The 26,750-nt window shown below is 33.4% G+C and overlaps 1 protein-coding gene across 3 annotated transcripts in view; it reads left to right on the top strand.

The window, feature by feature from the left end:
• The window catches only part of Lmpt (four and a half LIM domains protein limpet), a 202,172-nt gene that overhangs the window by 89,189 nt on the left and 86,233 nt on the right, over positions 1-26,750 (top strand). The window contains exons 1-2 of one of the 3 annotated variants that reach the window (XM_073084349.1): positions 279-430; positions 22,309-22,583. The exons of the other annotated variants lie outside the window; for them this stretch is intronic. Of the exons in view, the coding sequence (XP_072940450.1) occupies positions 22,399-22,583 (185 nt within the window). The 5' untranslated portion in view covers positions 279-430; positions 22,309-22,398. Of the gene's footprint in view, positions 1-278; positions 431-22,308; positions 22,584-26,750 lie in introns of those variants that run through there. 3 annotated transcript variants of the gene reach the window in all.

Raw genomic sequence — 26,750 nt, 5'->3', positions numbered from 1 at the left:
TTTATTATCAACGCTTATCAAATTGTATTTCGTATGACATCATTAGGTACTTATGTAGCTGCTCCCTCAAAGCATTATCGTATGAGGTTAAATGGCTCATAGAAAGAAAAGTTAAGCACACCAATATTACAAGATACTCCCCACCTGCGGATAATCCTTACAAAATGTTTACAATTAGGCAGACGCGCGGGGATCTAAGTACGCTGGTCGTCGTAGCGTTCCTTCGTAATCCCTTGAACTTGAGCGAGCGAAACCTCGGAGGTAAACAAACGAACGAAGTAACGAACAACCCGTTGACGCTCATTTGTCATTTGGAAGCCAACGTAAGCGCGTCGCAGTACTGTCGGCTCGTGCGCGATATTTCCGAACGAAATTGACGAATTAAAAAAATAATAACATTTACTTTTTAATGTATGTGTTGTGTGCCAGTGTAAGTGAATTATTCCGATTTGTTTTTTCTTTTATTTGTTTGCGTATTAAAATTCAAATGTTTTCGTTTGTTTTGGTCGTTATTGTTGTGATTATGGAGGAAATTACGGCAAATTAAACGAAAACAGTGTTTATGTTTTAAAGAGGAAGTAAGTTTCTATGTAAGTATATATCCGGTTTAATTCTGAAAATGGAACATGTTTGACATTTGGATTTCCCAGAGGTAAATTGTTTTTTAATTTCTAGAAGCACTATTATAGGCAAAATTATCATACAACTATGTATTAATTAGCGAAAACGATAAGTAGATGATATACCAATACTAGGTACAGATAAAAATGGTTTATACTCGTAATTAGTTTGTAAATAGGTATGTTCTTAAGATTTTATCCGTATAAATACCTATAATTTGTTGTTAGGCACACCGGATACCAAATTCGGTATTTTTTGGGTTCATTGTTTACATCGCTATCTTAGTCTTAGATGGGTAAAATTTTACTCATCCGACATCGCTATCATGAATGTTTAGAAATCTTACCGGTTAGTTCGTGCACTGAATGACTTGACTTATTAAGTGATGAATTATTAAAACATTAAACAAATCAATTAAATCGATCCTTTTAATAATAAGTAAATAGTAAAGATATTAACCGAAACTGTAAATCTTTTGCATTATTTAGTCTAATATTTCGGAGTTGTACGCATTTAAAATTGTAACAATACTTACAAAGTAGTCATAAGCAGGGTTACCAATTTTGTAAAAAAAAAAAATTGTTACTAAACTTTGCAAAAATATAGTGCATACTTATACATTTGTATATTTCGACCCTAATAGCTTATGTTTAAACGAGAGTATTTTTGTCATTTTTTCTCCCATCTTTTTAAATATTGAAAAACACTGCTCATGAAGCGAAGGGAGAACTCCACGGTTTCTGAGTTATCAAAATATAATAGATTTTCCACATTACTTAGAAAAAAAAGAAAAAAATATCCTAAATATAGTACAATACTATATAACTTTACGTGGCAATCCTAGAACAAGACTATTCTTTAGTACATGGCATAGCATATTATGCTCTACTTATGCATTATTAATTCCACACTAAAAATCACTTTTACGGGTAGGTACTTAGATATAGCTTGATAGATCTTATTTTTTTTTTGTTATTATTTGCCTCGAGATAGTTAGACACATTAAACTACCAATAAAATCTACATACGACGTTGCTTAGTCCAAAAGCAATTACTTTATCTAAAAAAGTATCTTGGCAACTTAACCTCAAACATATACTTAAGCATTACATTACATTGGTTACGTCATTGGTACATTACTAATTATTATTCAAATAACTTTTAAGTAATAAAAGTAATATTTGCTGAAAATTATTTCGAATCCTAATCTAATCCATCATGCATGGATCTAAATCCTAATGATCTTCTTACGTACACAACGTTCAACCACGTTTAACAGGTTTAACTAAATGTATTCCGCGCCAAACTGCTAGTCCGCTCTGAAGTTGTCGCGAGCAGGTGTAGTCATACAAATTGCTATGGCGACGCGATTAATTTCTATATTCAGAGTGGACTAGCAGTTTTACGCGGACTATACACAGGTAAATCATATTTTAATGTGACAACAATTACAATATATTTACAGTACGTAATTTTAACTGTTTTGATCATAGCTGTTTCTGTACATGTAGTACAAAACATAGGCACAGAGTTATATTATTCTGTCCATAGGCCGTTGAGATTACATACTCCGTCCCTCACAGTTTTCCGAAATTGAGTCATGTAAAACATATTTCCGCAAGTGGCTGCTTGTTTTGTTATGAATTACTGTTAATTAAACTTAGTAATTTTCTTGTTTATTGGCATAGTCATTTGTTTAAAGTCAGTAAGTAAACAAACATTAGGAAGTAATAATTCGGTAAGAAATTTACGAGAATGTAATAAAAATTAAATTAATATCCTCAAAGTTTTAAAGCTTAAGACATAACTTAAAAGTGTTTAAAAACAATTCGAGACTCAATTGAACACCCGTTTCATACTTATTTCTGTCAATAACAGCTTTTAACTTTTGACTCGAAAGTTTAGATGATTTTTTTAGGGATATCCTACTCTGATAGAATTATGTCCGTTAACAATAGTCAATCTATCCAATGTTTTGCCTACCCAACCATTAATAACGCAAAAATGCAATTGAGATCTTGGTCTGAATTGTGATTTAGTAATTAGACGTGAATGCCTAGCAGTGATAGCCTAGTGGTTAAGAAACTCGGCCTCTCGATCGAGGGGTTCGAGGTTCAAATCCTAGGCACGCACCTCTGATTTTTCAAAATTATGTGCGTATTAGAAATTAATTATCACTTGCTAAACGGTGAAGGAAAACATCGTGAGGAAACCTGCATACCTGAGAGATTTATAAAAAAAAATCTCAAAGGTATGGGAAGTCTACCAATATGCACTTGGCCAGTGCGGTGGACTATGGCCTAATCCATCTCATTCTGAGAGTAGACCCGTGCCCAGCAGTGGGATAGTAATGGGTAGATGATGATGATGACGAATTAGACGTGAACGTGATCGGTAAACTAAAGCTTTCCAATAATTGACAGATAGACGGACAACTACAAGTACTTTTTCCTTTTCTTCTTAAAATAATGCCATAATCCCATGTTTATATTACGCATCTTGTAGTTAAAACATGCGTTGAAAATTAAATTAAAACTAATAATAAAAGAAGCTTACGCACATTTTATATTTATCCAAGTATTATTCAGAACATTGGATTAAATAAGCAATAATACCTACCCCGATTATAAATCGCAATCTAAAATCGCGATCTCGCAAAATCCATGCAAAGAAAACGAGGCGATTTCGTCACACGCGAGTGATCGAACGTTTTGCTCTGGCGCCGTTCGGCTGGTCCTAGGGTTGACACTTGGGTCATATATGTTATATGGTCTTAATTGTTAGCATAGATTAGTAAAGATTACTCACTCCTAACAAGAAAATTTACCCAGTTTTGAGAATTGAAATAGTTGCGTAAAAAAGTTTTGCCAGTTTTCCGTGCTAAAATGTCCCTAAAATATTTGAAATAATTATTTATTTATTACGTAAATTATTCAGTATTAGTTATTTATTCGTAAATTTTCTCTAAAAATGTTTTTATTTGTCAAGAATTCAAAAAAAGAACTTACTAAAATAAGCCGTTTGTGGCCTCATTCAATTTCAAGGCGGCGAAGTATCTTTACTAATCTATGATTGTTAGCAATTTGCTTTAGAACTAGATGTGTCGATGGTGGCGCCCCAGCTGTAATATTAAAAGGCGAAATAATAAAAATTATTAATAGTGAATCACATTCCTATATTTTTTTAATTATATCTTTGTAGAGCTTTTTTGGAAATTTATTAAGAATCATAAATTATAAATATAATGAATAATACGCTATTATTTAATAAATTATAATTTATTATTATGTTATGTATGCAAGTTATAGATATTCTCAGACTACAATTATCTATTATACTCGTACAAAATTTATGTTCAATAAAATATGCTAAAATCATACCTTATTACACCTATCAGCGTTACAAAGCGTAACAGTAATACATTTTGAAGATTTGTTTTATTTAACAAAAGATATTTACCTGCGTATTCTACGTGCACTTTAATGAGAAAAAATATTTTTAAGTATATAATTTCTAACATGAATACCCAATTTCCCCAACCCTATATCGAACGCTATGAGTAACATACTTTTTATGATACATATTCGCAACTGGTTCTCTTACCTTGTTATTACTATGTGAGATGTCTCAAAATTATGGAGCATTGCCAGAAAAAAAATATAAATCTAACAAATTATCGGCGACATAAAATACGGCCTTATAAAATTTATAACCTGTCCCGAAAGTAGAAATACGCTTAGGTCGTTGATATTTGCTCAATGAAATAAAACTTTATTCGAAATGTCGAAAATAACGGGGAGCAACTGAAGTGAGAGTTATGTTTATGATAAAATTATTTATGTACATAAACTGAGACTTTTTATGGAGAAATGAGCGAAAGTTTTATTAAGTTATTAAAATAAATATTAAGTTATAATTGTACCACAAAAATATAATTTATGCACAGTTGTGCACAGTAGGATTATTATGTTATTAGTTACATATTAGATTATTATGAAATATTTGTGTTGTTGATATCACCCTCGCCAGTCTATGTGCAAAATAAAAAAATAGGCATTAAACTTTATCTACGATCCATAAAGATGCTAATTTTGAAATAAATTTCGATTATGTTCGTCTGAAGCTAATATTCGCGCCAACCCTAATCTATACACACGTGAATAAAATGTTCGTCTGTGATTGTCAAAACAACTGCTATTGTTTAGGCTCATTTGTTTATTTGTATAAACTTTATCGTATTCTTTAAATTTCCTGTCAGATTCTTTTTTCTGTAATTCGAGCTAAACGAAAATCAATAATTTTCGCGGTACTTTGACGAAAAGTTAGGTTAGGTTACTTTTTAATATAGTGTTTTACCTTGCCTTTGATTCTTGCCTTTCAGCCAAACTTTATTTATTTTCATCTATGATTTACTTTAGGTTACATTATATCATAGATTATTGTGCATGTGAGACAAAATATGCTATTGTGCTCCCATAATATATATATTGTAATTTGTAAATGGCATGACAAATTGAAAACATAGACAAACATAAAAAATAACATGATATACCAATATGACAGACTTACAAATTTAATAACATTCGAATTTGTTTAATAAAAGTATTACAAACCATGCCTAAAAATAGCCGTAATCCTAGCATAGGTTAATCTAGTTCTCAATAATCTGTTTATTAAAAAACAAAAACAAACAAAATAAATTATCTAAGCGAGACACTCATTAGAGTAACGACATCGGTATTTGTTCTGTCAATATTTATTTAAAAGTGAACACTGTTCTATTAGTAATTGGCTCATGAGTAAATTGTTCTGGGAACCAATTCATTTGTTGAACAAATATGCAACGCTTTCGCGGACCATAATTGCTTGGCTCGTTACATGCAAAAATATGTGCATCCGAGATGTTTATGCTCTGATTTGCATCAGTTGGATGTTACAGATTAAAAAGCTTCCATAGACAACATTGATTTCAAATCAATTCAACTAAAATAATCGTCTTAGATTTTTTTATATAGTGTTTACAGCCTTGGCTTCATGCCTTTTAGCCAAACTTTATTTACATTAGAATTTAGAGCGATGTTCACCATAAACACAAAATAAATAGAAAATTAATTAAAATCTTTTATTAGAAGTCCTTTTCAAATGTATTTTTAGTCAAACAGTCAAAAAGGTGGTTTTTATATTTTGTATCATGTCATACGCAATTCTAAGCTTAGGAAAAGGAAGTTATTTTGTATGACAGACAGACACCTCGTTTTTATTTATGTTTGATATACATACAGATTTGCTTATATTAAATTACTCCATTACGTACTGAGCAGGAAATGCACAAAATATAACTTCAAAGCTTTTAACTGTTTACAGAGCCCTAAAATGTAGTGACATTGACTCTTTAATAGCTTAGCATTGAAATAGTTTTACTACCGGCGCCAAAGTAACCTACATAATAACATTCATTATTTTGTAGTAAGTTTTATCCCTTTCGTGCCACATTTTTGGACGAAGATAGCTAAAAAACTGGAAATAATATGGGGTAGTGATCAACTCGTATAGATGTCCGTCTTCCTTAAATACCTGAAGGCTTCCAAAGATTAACGAACGTTAGACCGTTAACGACAATTAGTAACACTTACCAAACGCAAAGTTTTTCTTGATGATGAACTTAACACATTTAAAAACATAATACAAAATTTACTTTAAATATAAATAATAATTTAATGTTTTGCAAATGTTAATTAATTTGTAATGTCAACTCTCAAAGTCAATTAATCTTAGAAATCAACCCGCTTAATATACTTGTGGTAAAGGAAGCCTTAAATTCATACCACTACACCATAGATTAGTAAAGATTACTACCTAACAAGACAATGTAACCAGTTTTGACAATTGAAACTGTCACTGTCATTTTCGTTTTTGAATCATTGATTTAAAAAATGTAGTTTTTAGATCATTTATGAATGAAACGATAATTCTCCGCATTTTTTCTTCGATTTCGTGTTTCTGCACCACTTAACTGTACATGTCAGTATTGTTCCGCTAAAATTACACCATGACAGCCATTAAATGGCTGACACATTGTCAGCCGTTTAAGCCATTTGTGGCTTCCTTCAATTACAAGGTGGTGAGATATCTATACTTATCTATGCACTACACCATCAACCCTTATCAGTATTCTGATGAATTATTTACAAAAGCATAAAGTAATTTATATTTTATTCAACCGCTATCAAGGGCGTCTGTTTAAGATACGAAGCATCTGCGCAAAATATTTATATCCCAAAATTGTATGAAGTTCTCTTACATTTTATAAATTATAATCGTTTATCAAACAATGCTGCTACGGGCGGAAGCAAAGACGATTAATTTTGTAATAAATCTAGAGTTCAGACTGAAATGCCACCGACATATGTTCCTGTAGATTTTACAAAATATAATCAGACATGATACATGGAGAGAATCTGAGAAATAGTTTCAGATGACATGTTATTATTTTAAAGTCGTTGTTATAAAATATACATACTTATATACATTATTTATTTATAAAATCTTATATATTACAATAAAGTTTTGAAATATTTTAGATCTTGTAAAATACAAAGAAATCTTTACAACTGTATTCGTAAATGTACATGATATATTTATATTCTGTGATAATATTCGCGACCAAATTATAAAGATATCTACCGACTGTGCGGATTTAATATTGTTTATCTACCTAACGTTTTTGCCTTGTTTTGGCATAGACAATTCTGTTTTTATTGCGCGGTCAGAACGTTACCCACGTCCTGCTTTTTCTTACTTATACCTACGTTCAAGATCAAATACTTCAAAATGCTTTGATCCGATAGGAAATCATAAATAATTGCATTGACGCACAATATTGTAGATATTTCAATCCTTTTTCTACATCAAAAGATGGAGTAACCTTTTTATTTGAAGCGAACATTCGAACTTCAAATGTGCGGCCATGTTTATAAATATTTTGTGTTGAGTTCAGAATTAATTAATGTCACGGTCATTCTTATCTTAGCGAGATGAATAGTTTTTTTCTTTTGTTCTATTATTTCGTATATCATAGACAATATATTTAGACGGCTGTTTTCTTCGATACTCATTGTGCTGTCAATTGACATTTGTAAAAAAACTATTTAGCATGTTGTAGTGACGTTTTCCTTTGTCTCTCAATGACGGCTTGTCGAAGAGAATGACCATATTTTTTTAACATGCATGACCTACTCGGCTCGGCTATTGTATGTAATTTAATTATTGTTACACACATTGTCACTGCGATTGAAAATATCGACTTAGGATAATAAGAATTCTTCGAAGTAGATTTTTTTTAAATATGGGAATAGCAGACGAACACGCAGTCCACCTGATGGTAAATGGCTACGTACTGCCGCCCATGGAAATCTGTAATCAACCCCAGATAGGATTAGATATTTCTACCTGACGTCGGCCACAGATGCGCCGCTACCCTTGTGGACTATGCTGGAAAGCCTCGGAAAACTATGTCTCCCTTACCTCACCCTTCAAACCAGAACACTGCAGCGCTTAATAATGCTGTTATGAGGCAGAAATAGGTGTGGTGGTGGTGTCGCCGGAGTCACACCACAAAAGGTTCTACCACCCTCTACATATACAAAGTACTTTACTTTATATTAACTTTTAATTATTTTGTAGTTTAGGTGTACGTAGATCAATATTATAATATGGCTTGTAGACAATCGCCTGTTATTAATATTCAATCTTTCTAATTTTGTCAGATATATTAATGTGTGAGATTTTTATAAATAACGGATTCCCACAGTTTAACTGATTACCATGAAAGTTGGCACATCTAAGTATTTTTCCGTAGAATCATTCTAAATTATTTTATATAATTTTATATACTGGCAAGACAATTCAGCATTCCACTACTAATGTATATAACTTCAGCGAGTTTCACACAATGTATCTACTGTATGTGTGACATATTTAATGAGTCACAGATTACTAAAGCTTTATCAATGAAGCGGAAGACTGCCACGGATACGCACTGTTGCTTTATCAAAAATATACATGTTATCAACAGAGGTTCCTGCTTGTTATGTCGATAAGGACCTAACAGCCGAAATAGCCCAATATAACAAGATACGCGTTAACTTTACAGGACGTCGTTAAAAACTCAAGTTGAGCATTGTTTGTTTGTACTTAGTTATTTTTTATAATATGAGAATAGCAGATGAGCATGCAGTCCACCTGATGGTAGATGGCTGCTGCCGCCCAAGAACATCTGTAATCAACCCCAGATAGGATTACATTCCTACCTGAGGTTGGCCATGCGTCGCTACCCCTAAGTACTTATGTTGGAAAGCCTCGGAAAAGTATGTCTCCCTTCAAACTATAACTCAGCAGCGCTTAATACTGCCGTTATTAGGTAGAAATAGATGTGGTGGTGGTGCCGCCGGAGTCAACCCACAAAGAGTTCTACCGTCTTTTATAATGTTGTCCAATGTGCCTATTTTAATTAATTTCGTCAACATTAGTAAGAACTTACTTTCAAAATTTTTCATAATCTGGAGTAGAGGGATGAGCTACCCTCTTTAATATTCTTTACGCTGTGTCATATTCGTCACTGACATATGGCTCATGTCTGCTTGAGTATTGCTCTCAAAGATGTGTAAAGTCTACCGCACTTACCCCGTGAGGGTACATTTTTTATTCACCCCTATTATTCAACGAGAGAAGCCGTGTACGAAAGCAGTATTACAGTAAAGAGTTGACAAATAGTTCCTTTATCGTAAAATACACATTGTTTATAAATGGAATGATCTGTATACTATTTCAAATAGTCCGGAAATGTATGTAGCAACACTCAGATTGTGAAACAAATGTACCAATTAATTCGTAGCATTGTAGCTATTGCGTTCCGTAGCAAAAACCTTACATCGATGGATTTAAATCCAAGTCGGCTTCGTTAAATCCATGTTTATTAGCTAAGCGATTCTAATATCCATATTTATATGGGCATTTTATCGCGATCCCCGTCAAGCGCCCCTCCCTGACATAAGCTTTATTTTGTGATTGTTCTAATATAAGGCCGGACTGGCCCATATCACGGCTTAATTAAATAAACTGCCCTTTCCGCGCCCTTTATTGCCTACGATGTATAGGTATGTAACACTTATTTATAGTTCCTAAGTTATAGTAGAATGAGGTGTCTGCTCAGAATAGCTTGGCAGCTCCACTCCCTTTCTTTCCGTTCCGTTCTTTCCATAGATTTAGACGCGACTTAGGTACTTACTCCAGGAAATAGATTATCCTATAATTCATATACTGGGATCAAATTTATTTGTATTAAGTATATTTTTTTACATAACATTAGTTATTTTAAGTAGCTTTGAGTGTTTGATTTTAGTCGCAAAATAAAATTAATCGAGATTTACCGCGCTTTTAAAATATCTATTGTTATTTTCAAGTAGGTCCAAAACTTTTAACAATTTTTGAGTAATTCACAAATATTTACACAATAACAATGGGTTTTACAAAAGACAAAAGAACGTTAAATAGGCAAAAAATAAACCGTTATCAATTTTAGTCTTAAGTCCGCTCTACCTAGTCATTGTAAACATTGCAAGTGTGTTCCGTTTGCACCCACTTCACGTCGCAAACAAGCATATTATTGCTCACACATTGGTCCAATTTAGACTTGAGTGTAGAAAAATATTTCATGGTATTATACGTAAGTTATAGCCTAATTTAAATTCTAGATTTCCGTGATGATATCCAGCTGTTGAGTTTGTGTAAATATGGTTACGGAAATTGTTTTAAAAAGATATTGATAGTTTAAATGAAATTGAACGAAAGCCAATGGTCTAGATTATCTTAAAGAGTTCTACTCTTTGTGTTCGGTTTCTTCTATTTTCTTCTATTTTCTTGTTTTTTTTTGTGATTTTCTTCGAGTCCGAAGGGTACCCCTGTCATACCTATTCCTGCGCCATGACAGGTAGGTACGCTGTTCTCTGATTTGAAAGATGTGACCTTCTACGTGATCTTCAGAAGAAGCAAGTCATGCATAATAGACTTCAGGTCGATTCGTTTTAGTATGTAGGTAACATTAAATTGACTGCGTGACTGCTTACGTCTCCCTTCGCATAAACATACCAAAATGGTCTAGAAAATGTAGATTTTAATTCAAAACGAGATTTGAACTGCGTAAACAACTTATTCATACATTTGTCATTGCTATATTTACTAAAAATCATCCCCGCCTAAGCCAGTGTAATTTGTTGGTTAATCGTAGACTAAACATTGGTAATCGACATAATTTGGGTTATTATAAATACAGATGAAGTAGGTAAACTTCCAAAAATATCTCATCAGGCAAAATCTGTTATGGAATTCTAGAAATATTTGAACCAGTTCTCTTTTAAGATGTTGACGATGAATCGTTACGTTTTTGGCGGGAACTATATTGTGACATATGACATGTAGCAGCATTGTCTATAATTCTATAAATTTACTACAAGTACTACTAATCCTTACTAATATTATAAATCCGAAAGTAACTCTGTCTGTCTGTCTGGTTGTCTCTTCTTCACGCCTAATCCACAGAACCGATTTTAATAAAATTTTCTACAAAGATAGTCTGAGACCCGAGAAAGGACATAGGATAGTTTTTATCCCGGAAATCCCACGGGAACTAGGGATGGCGATCTAAGAACGATTAATCGGACAATCTATTTTTTCTACCCAAAACATCGATTATTTTAATCGATATTAGTAAGGATTGAATCGTAAACTATGCATTTGATCAAGTCAAGTATTATAATATTTTCTTTTAAACGCGGGCGAAGCCGCGGGCAAAAACTAGTATGTATGATATGACTTGATGATACAAGAATCGTAGTAACCAAGATAATAACAGAATTTTTATAATCAACAGCACTTAATATTATGACTTAAAAGGTAGTAAAAGTGGTGGAATTTCTAGCGTGAAGTACATCTGTAATTCAGTGGCAAAGGGTGAATACCGGCTGATTTACATGTAAAATGATCACTTTAAGATGGTCACTTAAAGAGTGGCAACAAATCTGTGATCGGATTCAGATAGAACCCCTATTTTTGAGGAAGTCGGTAAGACGTCCATGGACGGCAGTGGCCACTTTACTTTATCTGGTGGACTGCTGGTCTTATAAAGAACTAATCATCTAATATGAATAAAGTAAAGCAAATAAATAATAAGGAATGTAAAATAATACTTTATTCAATTATATCCATATTTTTCTATTGACAGTCAACAACTCGGTTGCCTGGAGACTTGATATCCAACAAAGGTGTTATCAATTTTCGTTACGGAATTTCTCGAATCGGTCGCCGCGCTCAAAGCCCGCGTTAAAAGCTATGCAATAGCTTAAAAAAAATCTGACGTCGTTTTTCCAAATTCCTGTAAACTCATTTTTTGCGGAAGTATTGCTGCCTTAAAAATCAATAAATATGTAACAATACGACATGCTACTTATAAATAGAAGTACTAAAAGGGCGTAAAGTGGCATAAAACCTCCCTTATAGGGCTTTGTAATCCTGGCAAGTATTTCATTAGGCGCCATGACGTCACCCTGTTCTCATTCAGAACATGTTCGGGAATATGTCGAATTCTTTGGTGACTAATGCCATTTCCAGAAATTTTAATCTCGAATAATGCATATCCAATCATTGATGACACATCAGTGAGTGTATTGAGATTTATGTTTGTAAAGTAAGATACGAATACTACATATCGTAATTAACCCAATACTTTCCTAGTGTTGAGCAGAGATGTCTTCTCAGAAAGAGGATGATTAGGCCTAGAACGTGGTGAAATTAAACATTTGTCGTGATTAGGAAATATGAATGGATTTCTCCTTACAACAGAAGCGTTAAGCATTGCTTTGGTGTGGTAAGGCTAATACACAAGGCGGTCCAAATTATTCTTTCATTATAGTAATGCGTCTGTGGCTGAGCTCAGGTAGGACTCCAATTCCATTTGGAGTTCATTACAGATTTCCATGATTAGTTGAGATTTCTTACCATCAGCATGTATTGCTTACCTTACCTTCTCAATTTACATAAAAAAGTTATCAATAGTTCAAACATTTTAAGACAAATAGGCAATGCTCATACATCTCTGAACTGTTGGTAAATAGGGGCGAAATCAAATAAAAGCGAACTTTCATACAATTAAGTGAAAAGTTAGACATAGCTGGAATTTCAATGACAGCAAATTTAATTCGGAATCGTGGAATATAACGGCGAGGTTGTAAAACAAATCGAATGAGGTATCGAACGCAAATAATCGCTTTGTACTCGATTTATTGTCTTGAACATGTCTCTGGATTCCGGATCCTGGATACTGCATTGAAAAACAATTTAAGCAAAAGATTTTATGTAAAAATTAAGCTATAAGTCCTGTTACTTGCTATCTGTCTAGCTCAACGGGGTTTTTTAAAGGATATGTGTAATCAATCAATCAATCAATCAGCAAATAAAAATACATTGCTAATGGTAAACATCTAGGAAAAAGAGGTAACGCTGTCATCACCTACCTTCTTGCCCATACATGACCAACCTTTAGTATATTGTATTTATAATTTATATTTAATTTTGAAAGGATTGCTCCTATCAGTCACATCTTTTTGGACGAATATTTTCGTTGTCTTTCGGTGTTTATACCCATAAGGTTTACCATCGTGTTATAAAATGTTCACTATTATGATTTATTGCAATTTAAATCAGAACCAATATACTACTCAAGTTGTGCACTTAAACGCACAAAAAACTCTTTCAGTTGTATTACTTTGTAGTAAATATGAAAACAAATGGGTAATAACAATAACATGACGTGGACAAATAATAAGGTACTGATAAAATACTTTGTAAGTTAGTATAATGTTACATTTCAGTGAAAGTCCGTATTTTACAGTGACAATTTCAATTGTCAAAACTGGTTATATTTTCTTGTTAGGAGTGAGTAATCTATACTAATCTATGAAAGACCCAATAAACTTGTTTTAGACAGATAGTTATTTTGTAATTATAAACATACACTTCGATTTTTTATTACTAAAAACTTTAGTACGTGACTAGCCACGAATGTCCAAAGATTTGTTAATGAAGTCATCACCGAAAACGCATTAGTTTTTATTTACCGAGTAGCTCCTTTACAGTTTTTATGCACAAGTATTAAGACTCCAATTTGGTATACACAGTCTAACATTCATAAATAAGGCAGTCAACATTGATAATGAGGTAAGTGCTACAACAGAGTATAAATAACGAGACGTTTTAACGAGTAGGTCAGCTCCGGACTAAAAGATCAGCCGTGATGTAAGGTTTCCACGGTTCACAAATAGGTCGACTGACAACTAGGGCTGATAATAAATTGTGACTAAATTGCCTTGGAGTAACCTTGGTGATGTTAGAACACTGTACATCCGGAAAGCGATCTTCTAGGATTGTGTCTGCCAGTTCGTCTGTCATACTTTGTTAAATTTAAGCTATTACTTAGGTTTTCGTACATTGCCTTAAGAGGGAACATATAGGACATGTCTGTTCATTCAAATTTAAGTACAATTCATCATTGGCCTAAACAATAGCTTTAATAGTTAGTGTTTACAAATATAAGTAGTCGTATGACATGAATTTTTAAAATTAAACTTAATTAACGTACAATTGACGGGAGAAATAGTTAATGCCATGTTTACATATTTGCTAAGTATTGACGAGTACGCGTACCGCGTACCTTTCTCCGCGGGGTGTATTGGTAGGAATCAAAGCGTTTAAACATACTCATAATTTTTAATCAAGTTACTCGGCCGATTCGCGAGTATCTGCGAGTCTGGCAGAAACATCGACAAGTTACCGCCAATATTCGTTCTTCAAAACACTTTGCACACAGCCCTGCATAGATTATAGAGCAAAAAACTCAAAGTGAATTGGAGTAATTTTGCAGTCGGTTCCGTTTAGATTAATAAACAAACAGACAGACGAGTAAACAGAGCGTTGATGAGTGCAAACTTGAATACGGTGGTCGGATTTAAAATTAGAGGAGTAAAATACATAGATTGATCACTTGTAACAAGAAACTGTAACCAGTATTGAGAATTTGTTGGTTGCCACGTCTCCGTTCTAAACCGTCCCTAAAATGTGTGAAATATTTATTTATTACGTAAACTACATAGTATATTATTTACTAGCTGATCCGGCAAACTTAGTACCGCCTCAAAATCTATTTATCAAATATGTTTCATATAAAATATAGCCTATGTTACTCGTGGATAATATAGCTTTCGAATGGTAAAGGAACTTTTAAAATCGGTCCAGTAGTTTTTGAGCCTATTCATTACAATCAAACAAAGATTTCCTCTTTATAATATTAGTATAGATACGTAATTTTCCCTAAAGCGGTTTGTAAGTGTCAAGAATTAAAAAAAAATAGATGATAAAATTATTTTCTGGTTTCAACTTCAAGGTGGTGAACCTTTCTATTTTACTTATCAAAGGATGTAAAGCGGATATTTTTATCAACACAGTTTAAATTAGCGAAATATTATTCCAGTTACGTTTTTCAACGCTCTCCGATTTGAACATTTACCGGTCTTGATGCTGTAAATATTTTCTTTCAGCAAAGTAGATACATGGATTCGTGCCTTTGTGCCGTTTTTTGAACGTTTATTTTTAAATGATAAATATTTTTGATATATCGGTATAAATGAGGCGCTTTTAATATCGTTTCAATAAAGTAATAATATTTACCATATGGCTATTTATTGAATTAGAATTTAGATGAATACTAAGTATTATTTCTAACATTTTCCGCCAGCGCTTCCACGTATGTATCTCTATTTGCGGTTTCAAATGTTAAACTAAAACATATCTTCGGAAAATCACCGAATAATACAAACACACGTATATCACTACTACCTAACTACCTACAACAGTAGAGAACCGACTCTTGCAACTTAGAACTTGCATAGATCCTAATTAATACAGTACTTTAAAAAATACAGATATAAAAATGAAGCAAGAGTCATAATTTAAGTCAAACAGTAATTCAATGTTTTTATTAAATATAATAATTAAATAAAATACATTTTAATAAAAAATATGAATCTATTATTATTTACCATTGAGATAGTATATTTTGATCAATTTGGAAATGAGTAAATAACACTTTCTTATACGCCCCTTAGGTTCGTAGCTCGGGATATGCTTTTTTACAATATAATATGCATGTTAATGTATAAGTATGCTTAAAATAAGCAACAAAAATATTTGATAAAACTCAAATAATGTTTGTACAATATAAGCTAGCTTGTGACCTCATCGCAGATAATACTGGTTACGTAGAGGCCTTGGCGGTACGCAAATGGCTTCTCGTTAAGTAATAGTTAACTTGCGGGCTCCGGAAGTAACAGCGAGACAAGAGTTAGTACGCTAAGTGGTAACTTGAAATAGACTCATTAGCATATGTTATGCGAGCATATGCATGCGACTCCTCCCACCTGCTCGATCGTGTTCAATAGTAAATTAATATAATATGATGTTTGCTGACTAGTCGACTAGAAAACTAATATTTTATTAAATTGCTAACTTGCCAGCCGAGTATGCGTTTCATATTAAGTCGGTAGTGTTATACTTTGAAGCCGTTTTTGGCGTACCTACATATTGCATATTCTATATTTTTTATTCGCTTTTATTTCTTAACGCTTTTTATGCAAAACTTTCTTTTTGTTAAAACATTTATCCGAGTAAGAAATACATCTTATTTAAATTTCAATTTAAAACAGTGTAAAAATCGATATATTTGGCTACAAAATATGTCGACTTTTTACAGAATATCGTTAAGAGCTTCACTAGTCAGTGAGCCCATCTCTACAAATCACCTGCCATAAAAATATTTGATTTTTGTCATCGAGAGAGCCATAAAGTTCTGATTTCACACGTCATTTCTTTTTTATGAGACATAACATGCATCTTAATCGTGAAAAATATTCACGCTGTTTCCAAAATGTTTCCAAGATGTTAGATCTTCGTTCACATTTCTTAACACTTCGGATTTTGACGTCATTCCTGTCACATTTATTGGCCCTTAAATTAATTTATCTCAAAAATGTTTCAATACAGAAAATTTATTTATAAAACCTCGTTCAAAATTAGACTTAATTTATGCTCCAGTGTTTCGCAGCCTAATCCGCACTAACCCTAAAAAGCTGTTAGGCCTTATTAAAATCTTACATTTGATCTTGTTTTTATAATTTCCACTTATCTATTAAGGCCTGTCCTTATTACCTTTTAGAGTGTGAATGGCAGTGTTTTCTAAGCATTTCAAGTAAATCAGATTGACTAGATCAGTGCTTTTCAAAGTGTAGGTCGATATCCCCTGAGGGGTGGCACCACCTTCATGACAGCGTCGCGACGATTCGGAAAAGCAATATTAAGTTCGAAAAACTATTATATTGCTAAGCAAATATTATTTATACTAAAATATGTATTTTATAGATAAATAATTTTCAAATAAATAAAATTATACACAGTTAATATTTATAACATAATGAAATCAGTGGCTCGCGCGCAGAGTCGCAAGATATTTTTACACATTAGGGGGTCGTGCCGTGAAAGTTTGAAAAACACTGGACTAGATTATAATCTTGTCGCTATAAAAGTTCTGTCTACAGCTAATAAATAAGCGTCTAATGATCCTGTATTTCATTAACATGGCCTCAATTTCTTTATAAGGACATTCAATATTACGCTAAATAAGTTATTATAAAATAATTCAAATTATTCCTTATATAGCCGAGTATTTTACACACATAATTAGTTTGCACGTTATTATATATAATTTCGAGTGGTATAAAATTGAAATGTAATATTAATGAAGCTATATTTGGTTAAGGTATTAATGTTAGTACATTAATTCGATCAATTAATGTTTGCAGGTAGAACATTTTACCTACTTCAACATGTGTGTACCCACGTAATTTGTGTCAACGCTGTGATTTGGTTTGAAGGGCGTGAAAATGCATAAATCCTGTAAGACATTCCAACCTAGTTCCCAGAGACAATAAAATATCTGAAAAGAATCGGGATACTGTGAGGCATTCCAAAATAGCAATTAGAGAAAATATCTATGATATTTTAGACAGGACTCTTGTCTTATTTATAGGAGTATTATCAGTTACAGATGTAGTTATGTATTATCAATTACATATGTCCAAGGAAGGCAGTGATCACTTAACAACAGGCAGACTGTATGTCCGATTTCTTTTATTAACGTATGTGAACAAACTTCGCCTCTATTAAGCTTCTTAGCAGATGATAGCCATAAAATTTAAATTTAAATCGCCATAAAAATTAGGCGGAAAATTTTCTACTTTTTTTAGTAGATACTTGAGATACATAAAGAGACTTCTGCGCAAAATTTTACAAAGTGTCACTATCCACACCGTTAAGCTATGTCTATCAGTCTAGAATTTTATTAAGTAGCTAACTAAAAAACAGGTGGACTACATACCCGTTGCCACTTTCGTATAACAAAAAGCAACCTAGTTAGTAACAAAGGCCAAACGTGTCATTTATAAAGCTATTATGAATAGCAGTTACGATCTTGAAGCGATAATTACAAGCTGTAAAAACTAGTTACGATCATAACATAACGGACGAGTATATTTAGACACAATAGCTGTCCACGTCAAATTGTTTAAATTAGGACTTCCTACGGTGAGCAGGTCTGGCTTGGGAGGCTTGAGCCGTTGCGTGCATTTCTTTATGTCAATAATTAAATATAGCCTCGTACGCTGGTCTTCTCTCCAAACTAAAAGGGCTTACGTCGTAATTTATTGTAATCGATAATTAATTTCTCGAATTTGAGAATATTATAAAGATTTTTGTTTCATGTTTTCTCGCGATTTTCTTTGACATTTTATCAATACTGCCTTTTACAGTGTTATCCTATATATGGAATTAATGTGTGATCGACACACGCCGTATGCAAAACCGTAAATAGATCTATATTAATTATGTCTATGCTTACCTATCTGGGATTAAACCGGAAAACCCTGAAATTGTAACACTAGTATAATTAATTATTACAACTATTTTATATCCCACTGCTGGACACGAGATTCGCCACTTCTGAAGAAAATCTAGAGCATAATCCACAACATTACAACCCATCGTAATCAATAGAACATTTTTGCTGGTATTACAAAAGAACAGATAAGTTATGACAATCATTACATAGTTCCAAAAGTCACGTGTGCACTTGGCACACATATCACGGGCATGACAATATGCATTTAATTGTATAAGGAAAATAAATACTTTTAACAGATAGTAGATGGAATTTTAGGATTATGTAACCTTTCAAAGCAAAGGCACTTAGCAAAAAAGTTTCTGTTTTTAAATACTTGAGATTAAATAGTAATATTAACCACTCCTTGTATAATCTTCTGTCTTTTCATGAAAATCTATTCAAGATTACTTCAGTTACCAACAAGAAGCGAGCGATTTCAAAACGGATTTCATGTTTAGTAAACCTAAAATTTACCGATAAATCATTTTGAAATACCATACACATTTCATTCTATTTCAAATACCTGTTTATATTTAAAAGAAATACATATATTTTTAAAAAATATTCATGACACTTAATTTAATACGTATATTAAATAAATGATTTACATTATAATTAATGATCTTATGATGTTGTCAAATTAATTTATTCAAAATAACGTAATGGACATAAGCTTACTGGCGACACTTTTCTCGACAGTGATTTAGACGAATGTATCCTGCGTCTCTTAATATATCAAATAATAAATTGAGATTATATAAATTGCAACAAGTGAGTTATAGCAATAAACTTGTCAAGGCAGTGATAGTCTAGTTAGGAAGACATTCTTTATATATATATTTCTGATTTTGGTAGGAAGTTTATTATAAAAACGTATACATTGACCCATAAAAGAATTACTTATTTTGTGTAGACGAGTAACATTTGTAGAAAGGTTATGTTTGTTCCTTGTATTTACATTATGCGTGTTACACCGTTTTACAAATTTATTAAAATTAGGTTTCCATGTTGTCTAAAGTGCCTCTCACTCTAAGAAGGAAACTTACCCCGCAGTGGGACAGTAATGGGTTGCCGACTGCTAAACAACAAACCTTTCCCTACAGAAAACTGATAACTGCGTGGCATGAAGTTTCCACCACACTTCCAATACAGATTGTGAACGAACACCTGGCATAACAACGAGTATTTTACTTAAGGCTAACTGTTTTCGTCAGTCAAAACAGGAAACGCAGGCCGCCGTATATGAACAATCAAGTACCGAGTAACAAGTAGTAGCGCAATTATGCTAACTATTGTAGAGTTCTTTCAGTAGGGTTGGCAACAATCAATTTAATAATTCCGACTTGAAAGTGGCGATATACCTCTGATTTTGCTAATGTTCGTAACGATGGTGAATCCTTTCCATCAGGCGTATATACCTTGTCGTTAGGTTTAATTATAAAACACCTCCATTAGAGAAGTAATGTTTACATTTATAGAAAAAAATGTGGAATATAAATACTGAATGAATTACCTACGCTTATCTTATTCACGAACAAACAAACCAGAAAATTTCAAAAATGTTTGGTATTTACATCCAAATGAGACATTTTTAAGGTATCAATGGAGATACAGCCCGGTGTCAGTTTTAAAATTAGATAGAAATAGTTTCTCGAAAAACCTATGGTTGAATTTTACTGAAATTTTGTACACCTGTGAATATGATGACCATGTTAGGTACTCGTATATACGTACATTGAGTTGATAAATAAGATGAGAGATATTACGTCATTTCCGCCGTGTAGCCTCTAGAATGTCTCAATTAAATTTAACTCAGTACATTACAAAATTACCTCATTATCATAGTTTTAAAGTAAGTTGTTTGTTAAGTAAGTAAGTTTTCTCAGTTAAAGTTTTAATTACTTACGGCCAGCCCTAGAGGGCGGTATCTTTATAGAGCAAGTTTTTTCGTAACTGTCATCATGTAAATAACAATTCGTTTGAAGGTCTCGCTGGTCCTGTCCTGAGCCTTGTAACGGAATTATTATACTATTAAGGAGAAATAAGGGATAACGCACATTACACACACGCGTTGAACAACTGAAAATATTTAATAGCTAAGTCTAAATTTCCTTTATAGTATTACTTTGAATAATTAACATCAATTGAGTTCAATATAAAATTACCTGCACAACTTTCTATAAAATGGATGTAGGTATTTATTTAATAAAAAAAAATACACAATTATTATTATTAATAATTATTAAACAACATATTTAGATGCATAGATGCATTTCCGATATGAGATTTTAATAATTTTCTATTGATGAAACATGTATGAAACCATATTAAAAAAAAATAATTTGGCTACATTATTTATAAACATTATAATAAAGTTGAAATGAGTCGCTTGTAACTAGTAGGTATTTTAATGTAACTGTTGTAAATATTCGTCCCAGTCACAGTATGAGTTACCCTTTACTCAGCAGCTGACTACACCGGACGAATTAGAGTCGCGCTACGAATTGTAACACGTTCCTAAGAAGATCTTAAACTACTTATGTGTAGTGTTTTTCGTTATGTTGATTAGGTATTAATTTTTAGGTAGGTAAGCAATGGGCCCTTAGCAGCAGGGGTTAAGGTCTATCTGGGTGGTTACAACGCTATTTTGCCCGTAGACAATGTCATTAGCTTTGACAGATTTAAAAATATGTTCAGATTATTATATTACTGAGTAATAAAACTGAGCAATAATAGGTATATAATTACTAATAACGTTAATTAGTAGTCAATTATCCTAATTTAAGTATATACTTTCTTTCTTTCACTACGAGAAATGTTTTTATTTTGTAGTCGTATGGTTTTATTTTATTAACATACATATGCACATTATACAATGTACGAATACGTCTGTGTATGTATGTGTGCGTATCATTCACGAAGAAATACGTACATTAAAACGAGTAATACAATTAGCGGATGTAATGTGATCTCCTTAGGTCATTTCTCGTCTCAACAATCGTTTGGTCTAATTAATAAATGACTCTGCTCTCGATTTTGAGTTCATGTACGTCAATATTTAATTAAGTCATATTGGCAAGCTTAATACGAGTATGTTAGATAACGCATAATGAAAGGTAAACATTGTAGTTAGAATAGTTTTTTGAATTTTATAATTTTCAAAAACAGAAAACGCATTTATTTCCACGTTCCCTAAACTCATATAATACCTATCTCAAAACAAACGCCCAAAAATTTATGTATCTACTAGCTGACCCGCAGACGTTGTGTTACCATATAAATAAAAAATGTTAAGGGTGAACAACCCTTATCACTTAGGGGGATAAAAAATAGATGTTGGCCGATTCTCATAGATACCGGATAAGCACAAAAAATTTCATCAAAATCGGTCAAGCCGTTTCGGAAGAGTATGGCAACGAAAACTGTGACACGAGAATTTTATATATTAGATTATCATTATACGTACCTATAACTTTAAAACATAAACGCACTGTCAAATCGTATTTTTTAAAAGTCTATCGTCGTATTCCTCCACGATCACAATATTTCCAAACACATCAAGTATTGTAACTTCGAATTTCCAACAATAGAGAGACCAGCAATATTTCTGCGCCAAATCACAGTGAAGGACCGTGTGAAGTGATATGAACAAACATACCCAGTGTACCAATTGACCTTAAATGCCTCCAACGGAGACCTCACGCGACGGCATGCTGTGCCTGTCGAGACACGAGAACTGCCCCTGGGACGAGGCCCTGAAGTCTGCTGACATCGCCTGGACAGGCCTCCAGTACACCTGCCTGAAGATACTGCATCTGTACTGCAAGGTGTTTGAGAAGGAAGATGTTCTGGATATGGTTATTCGGTAAGTAACATAAAATAGATTATAAAGGTTTTGTATACAATTAATGCACAGTAGATTAAATATTCATTAAGGCAGTGATAGCCTAGTGGTTAAGAAACGCGGCCTCTCGATCGAGGGGTCCGAGGTTAAATCCCAGGCACGTACGTCTGATTTTCAAATTTATGTGCGTATTAGAAATTAATTATCACTTGCTTAAACGGTGAAGGAAAACATCGTGAGGAAACCTGCATACCTAAGAGATTTATAAAAAAAAATCTCAAAGGTATGTGAAGTCTACCAATACGCACTTGGCCAGCGCGGTGGACTATGGCCTAATCCTTGACCTAATAATATGGTCTAATTGGAGGAGAGACCCGTGCCCAGCAGTGGGACAGTAATGGGTTGATGATGAGATTAAATATTCCGTGGTTTCCAAAGGCACCACTCCTCCATTGTAACCTAATCCTCCATTGTAACTGCTAGCAGGATCAAAGGTGGTAGAACTCTTCAGTGTTCAACTTTGCGGGCACTACTGTCACTACAATTTCTGCCCTCAAACAGTAGTGTTAAGCGCTGCTGTGTCATAGTTCGAAGGGTGTAATAGCGGTGACATACGTATCCGGAGGGTTCTAACTTAGTCCTCAGGAATAGCAACGCGTCTGTGGCCGACCTCAAAAAAGACTCATCTTATCCAGGGTTGATATCGTCCATAGGCAGCAGTTATCATGTAGACGAGTTAGTTTACCCGAAAACAAAAGAAAAGAAGGAACAATAAATGATATCCGCCTGGATAATCTTCTACGATCCCGATTTAAAATACCATACCGCTCATTAGGCCGTCCATTAACGAGTTACGACCAACCGATTTCGGGTTTAATGCCCACAAAAACGTTTAGTGTTGCCATCATCACGTACATTGCGATAAAATTGAGGAAGACCTGCGCCTACGTACAATAAACAATATGGCCGTTCCCACATTTATTAGGTGCTAACGGCGTAATAAATTTACCGATGCCAAGAATGCTAGTCACCTGTGATGTATAATATTAATAATTATTTGTCATATAAACAGTCATAACCACTGTAAGTTTAAAATAGACTTTACAATTTTGTGCAGCACCTAATTTCTCATGGATTGTTTTCTATTGATTTGTTATTTTCTGATACCATTTCAAAGGATTATAAGAATCTGACACACATAGATTTCCGGACTCGATGTCATATTTGTCTTTTTATGTCCACAGTCCATGACGTAGTTTGTGACGAGAAAACCTAGTGTCCGTAGTCTAGTAGATCTACCGTCCTCGGAATTGAGCACATTACAGTGCAATAATTACCTTAAAAGTACCGGCTTTAGAAAAAAACTACTCAATGTTGCCGCCGTCTTTCCCTTCCTCCAGATATAATAAATAAGTAATAAAAATGCACATCAGTATTCGAGGCTAACGCTGCCTGCAAACGGACCGATTCGATGTTGCTACATGAGCGGACACCCTAAACATGAACGGGTTCGTTTATGTCACGTTACTCATCGCCCACAATAGTGCGAAAACAATTGCGGAACGTAAAACTTTTTCTTGTAATGAGCCTAGTAATATTCCGAATACAAGTAACGATTCTTCGTTTAAAGATGAAAGCTTAGCAATGTGATTTTCCAGAAATACACATCGAAATCTTTCAAACAGGTAATTTACGTGTAGGTATTCCACTTTCTATGACTCGGTCAAAAGAACGGGTGTTTTAAAATACTTTTAATAAACATTTCGTCGGTTTATGGGTAATAAAGTATCGCATGCATGCACTTTTATTTCGTATCAATTGGGTAAGGGTTGTATTGGGTTTGCAGCTCTGTCGGCTAAGGGAGGAAACACACGAAAGACAGTGAGCTAATACCAGAGAGATTTATATCAACAACGGTTGCGAAATTGTTGCCGGTTGTTGTTTGTCGTCAGCCTGCCGTGTCGTGACTGCATGACTGCCGAAGAACTAAAAAGGGGTATTAAAGATGATATATAACCCTTTGCAAGGCGACTTTGGCGGCCTCTCCAATTTGTGTCTTATAATAAGACAAGCTTTGAAAGCGGTAGAACTCTTTATGGTTCGCCTCCGAAGGCACAAGCCTCACACACATTTCTGCCTAATAACAGCAGAGTTAAGCGCTGTTGTGTTCTGCTTTGAAGCAAGACATACTTCGACCTCTAAAAAGAAAAATTATCTGAAATCTCACTTCATCATTAAGATGTCTATGTAACCGGGATTCAAACCCGGAACCTTGCGTGTCCGACTACTATGTTGTCATACCACGCAAATTGTTACGATACTAAAATTAACAAAGCACACCCTGTAACGAATACCGTGAGCTTTTCAAGCGATGCAAAGTAAATGGCATCGTGGGCTTGGCAGTGTGCTCCATTAGACGCCCGCCAAAGGTCGTCAAGAAACCATTTGTTCTGGAAGCGCTTGAAAACATTATGTTTATGTGAGCTGCCATATTTATATGTGAACGCTATGTATGTTCCAATGTTGAATGGTCTCTACGCCTTGTTTTTGCACCGTAAGGTTTGTAAATGACCATTTCGTAATTTTCACATGGTTTTCAAAAAACAGCCCTTATTATGCCAAGTTTGTTATAAAGCAAGTTTGTTATATTCTTATCTTGTATTTAATGTAAATTGTAGTCTTATTATCATTATATTTAAATCTACTAGAGCGTCTATTCTGTAATTGCCGTGTTCACCTATAATTGTGGGTACACGACTTATTTTTCTAACTTTTGCAATGTAATTTATATAAGTGTATACTACGTTGGTGAACCTTTAATAAATAAATAAATAAAGCAGGTCCATACATAGTTTTGTATGTAATACTAATGACTATGTTGTTTTGGTGAACAAGTAGCAAAATTATTTCTACAAAAGGAACGGTCCGGGTACAAAATCAGTAATATGATTTTCAGTACTTTTACCCGACTGTGGAGATAATTTTTGTCGGGCATGTTTATAAATGTATGTATGTCTCACTCATACGCACTACCGCTCAAACTTCACGCATTTAAACATATGAGGTATCCTTGTATTCGCCTGAATTGTTGGAGTGACATAGGCTATATTTTTAGTAGCAGTCGGATTTTCCTAAAAATCTTATTCTAGTAGTTGTTTATAAAGCCCACAGTATAAAATCTCAGTAAGGAGGTCACATATGTTTCATCAAATATTTTTCAAACTCTTATTAGTATCGAGATAAAAATACATACGTGGCATTCCAGTAAATATTTATTTCCCTGTCAACTCTGAATCAGCCGACGCTAATATAAATACATCGATGTATTTAAATTAACCAGATCACTCATATTATTTTCGTAGTAAGGTGGAGTGTAGCTTTCCTTGCCAATTTTAGTACTTCATACAAATATGTATTTGGAGTATGTATAGTACAGTAGTAAATGTATACGTTGTTTTGGCTTTCAATTTTGCAAGTTTATCGTCATGTCAAACCACATTACTAAGAATAAATTGTAATTATTTTATGTCAAATATTTCAGGTCTATTCCTATATATAATCCGGGTTGTTAAACCTGCAATAAATAATTAAAACCACGGGTTAAAACATATGTAATAAAATTGTCATGTTAGTTATAAGGCGATAAAATACTATTTTAATATTTGTAAAAATATGTTAAAACTAACAAACCTGGCGCATTTGGGTTAGCAATTAAAAAGAAAATGGCTCGCAAAAATATATTAAAACTATTAAACTTGGCGCCTTTGCAATTAGCACTTAAAAAGAAAATGGCTACGGTAAGGTGGCGATGCTGTGTCCCAATCAATCACGGTAAACCATTGTCTTAATTGTACCATAAGTACATTTGACAAATAAAAAAACAGCTTTACGAATGCTTCAAAATGAATGCGAATTAATAATACCAATAATAATCATAATCTTTACTTGCTTAATAAGGTGCAATGGGTGTTAAGACAAAGTGATTAATAGAAAGCGGATTGCGAACAAGGTGTTTACTTTATCGCGATTTAATCGCGATGTTCATTAAATCATTAGTGGTTTTCTTTATTTGAACTAAAATACTAGGGGATTTAAGGATTTTGTCATACGGCAACCTCCCTGCCCTAAAAAAACAATCATTTTAAAAGTGAACAAAAAACCATTGTTATATATTTATTATACTTTTTC

The sequence above is a fragment of the Epargyreus clarus genome, unplaced genomic scaffold (assembly GCF_041222505.1).
Source record: "Epargyreus clarus isolate Ecla_fem2 unplaced genomic scaffold, WU_Ecla_fem_2.2 ptg000021l, whole genome shotgun sequence".
Lineage (NCBI taxonomy): Eukaryota > Metazoa > Arthropoda > Insecta > Lepidoptera > Hesperiidae > Epargyreus > Epargyreus clarus.
This window is presented reverse-complemented; position numbering and strand designations above follow the sequence as displayed.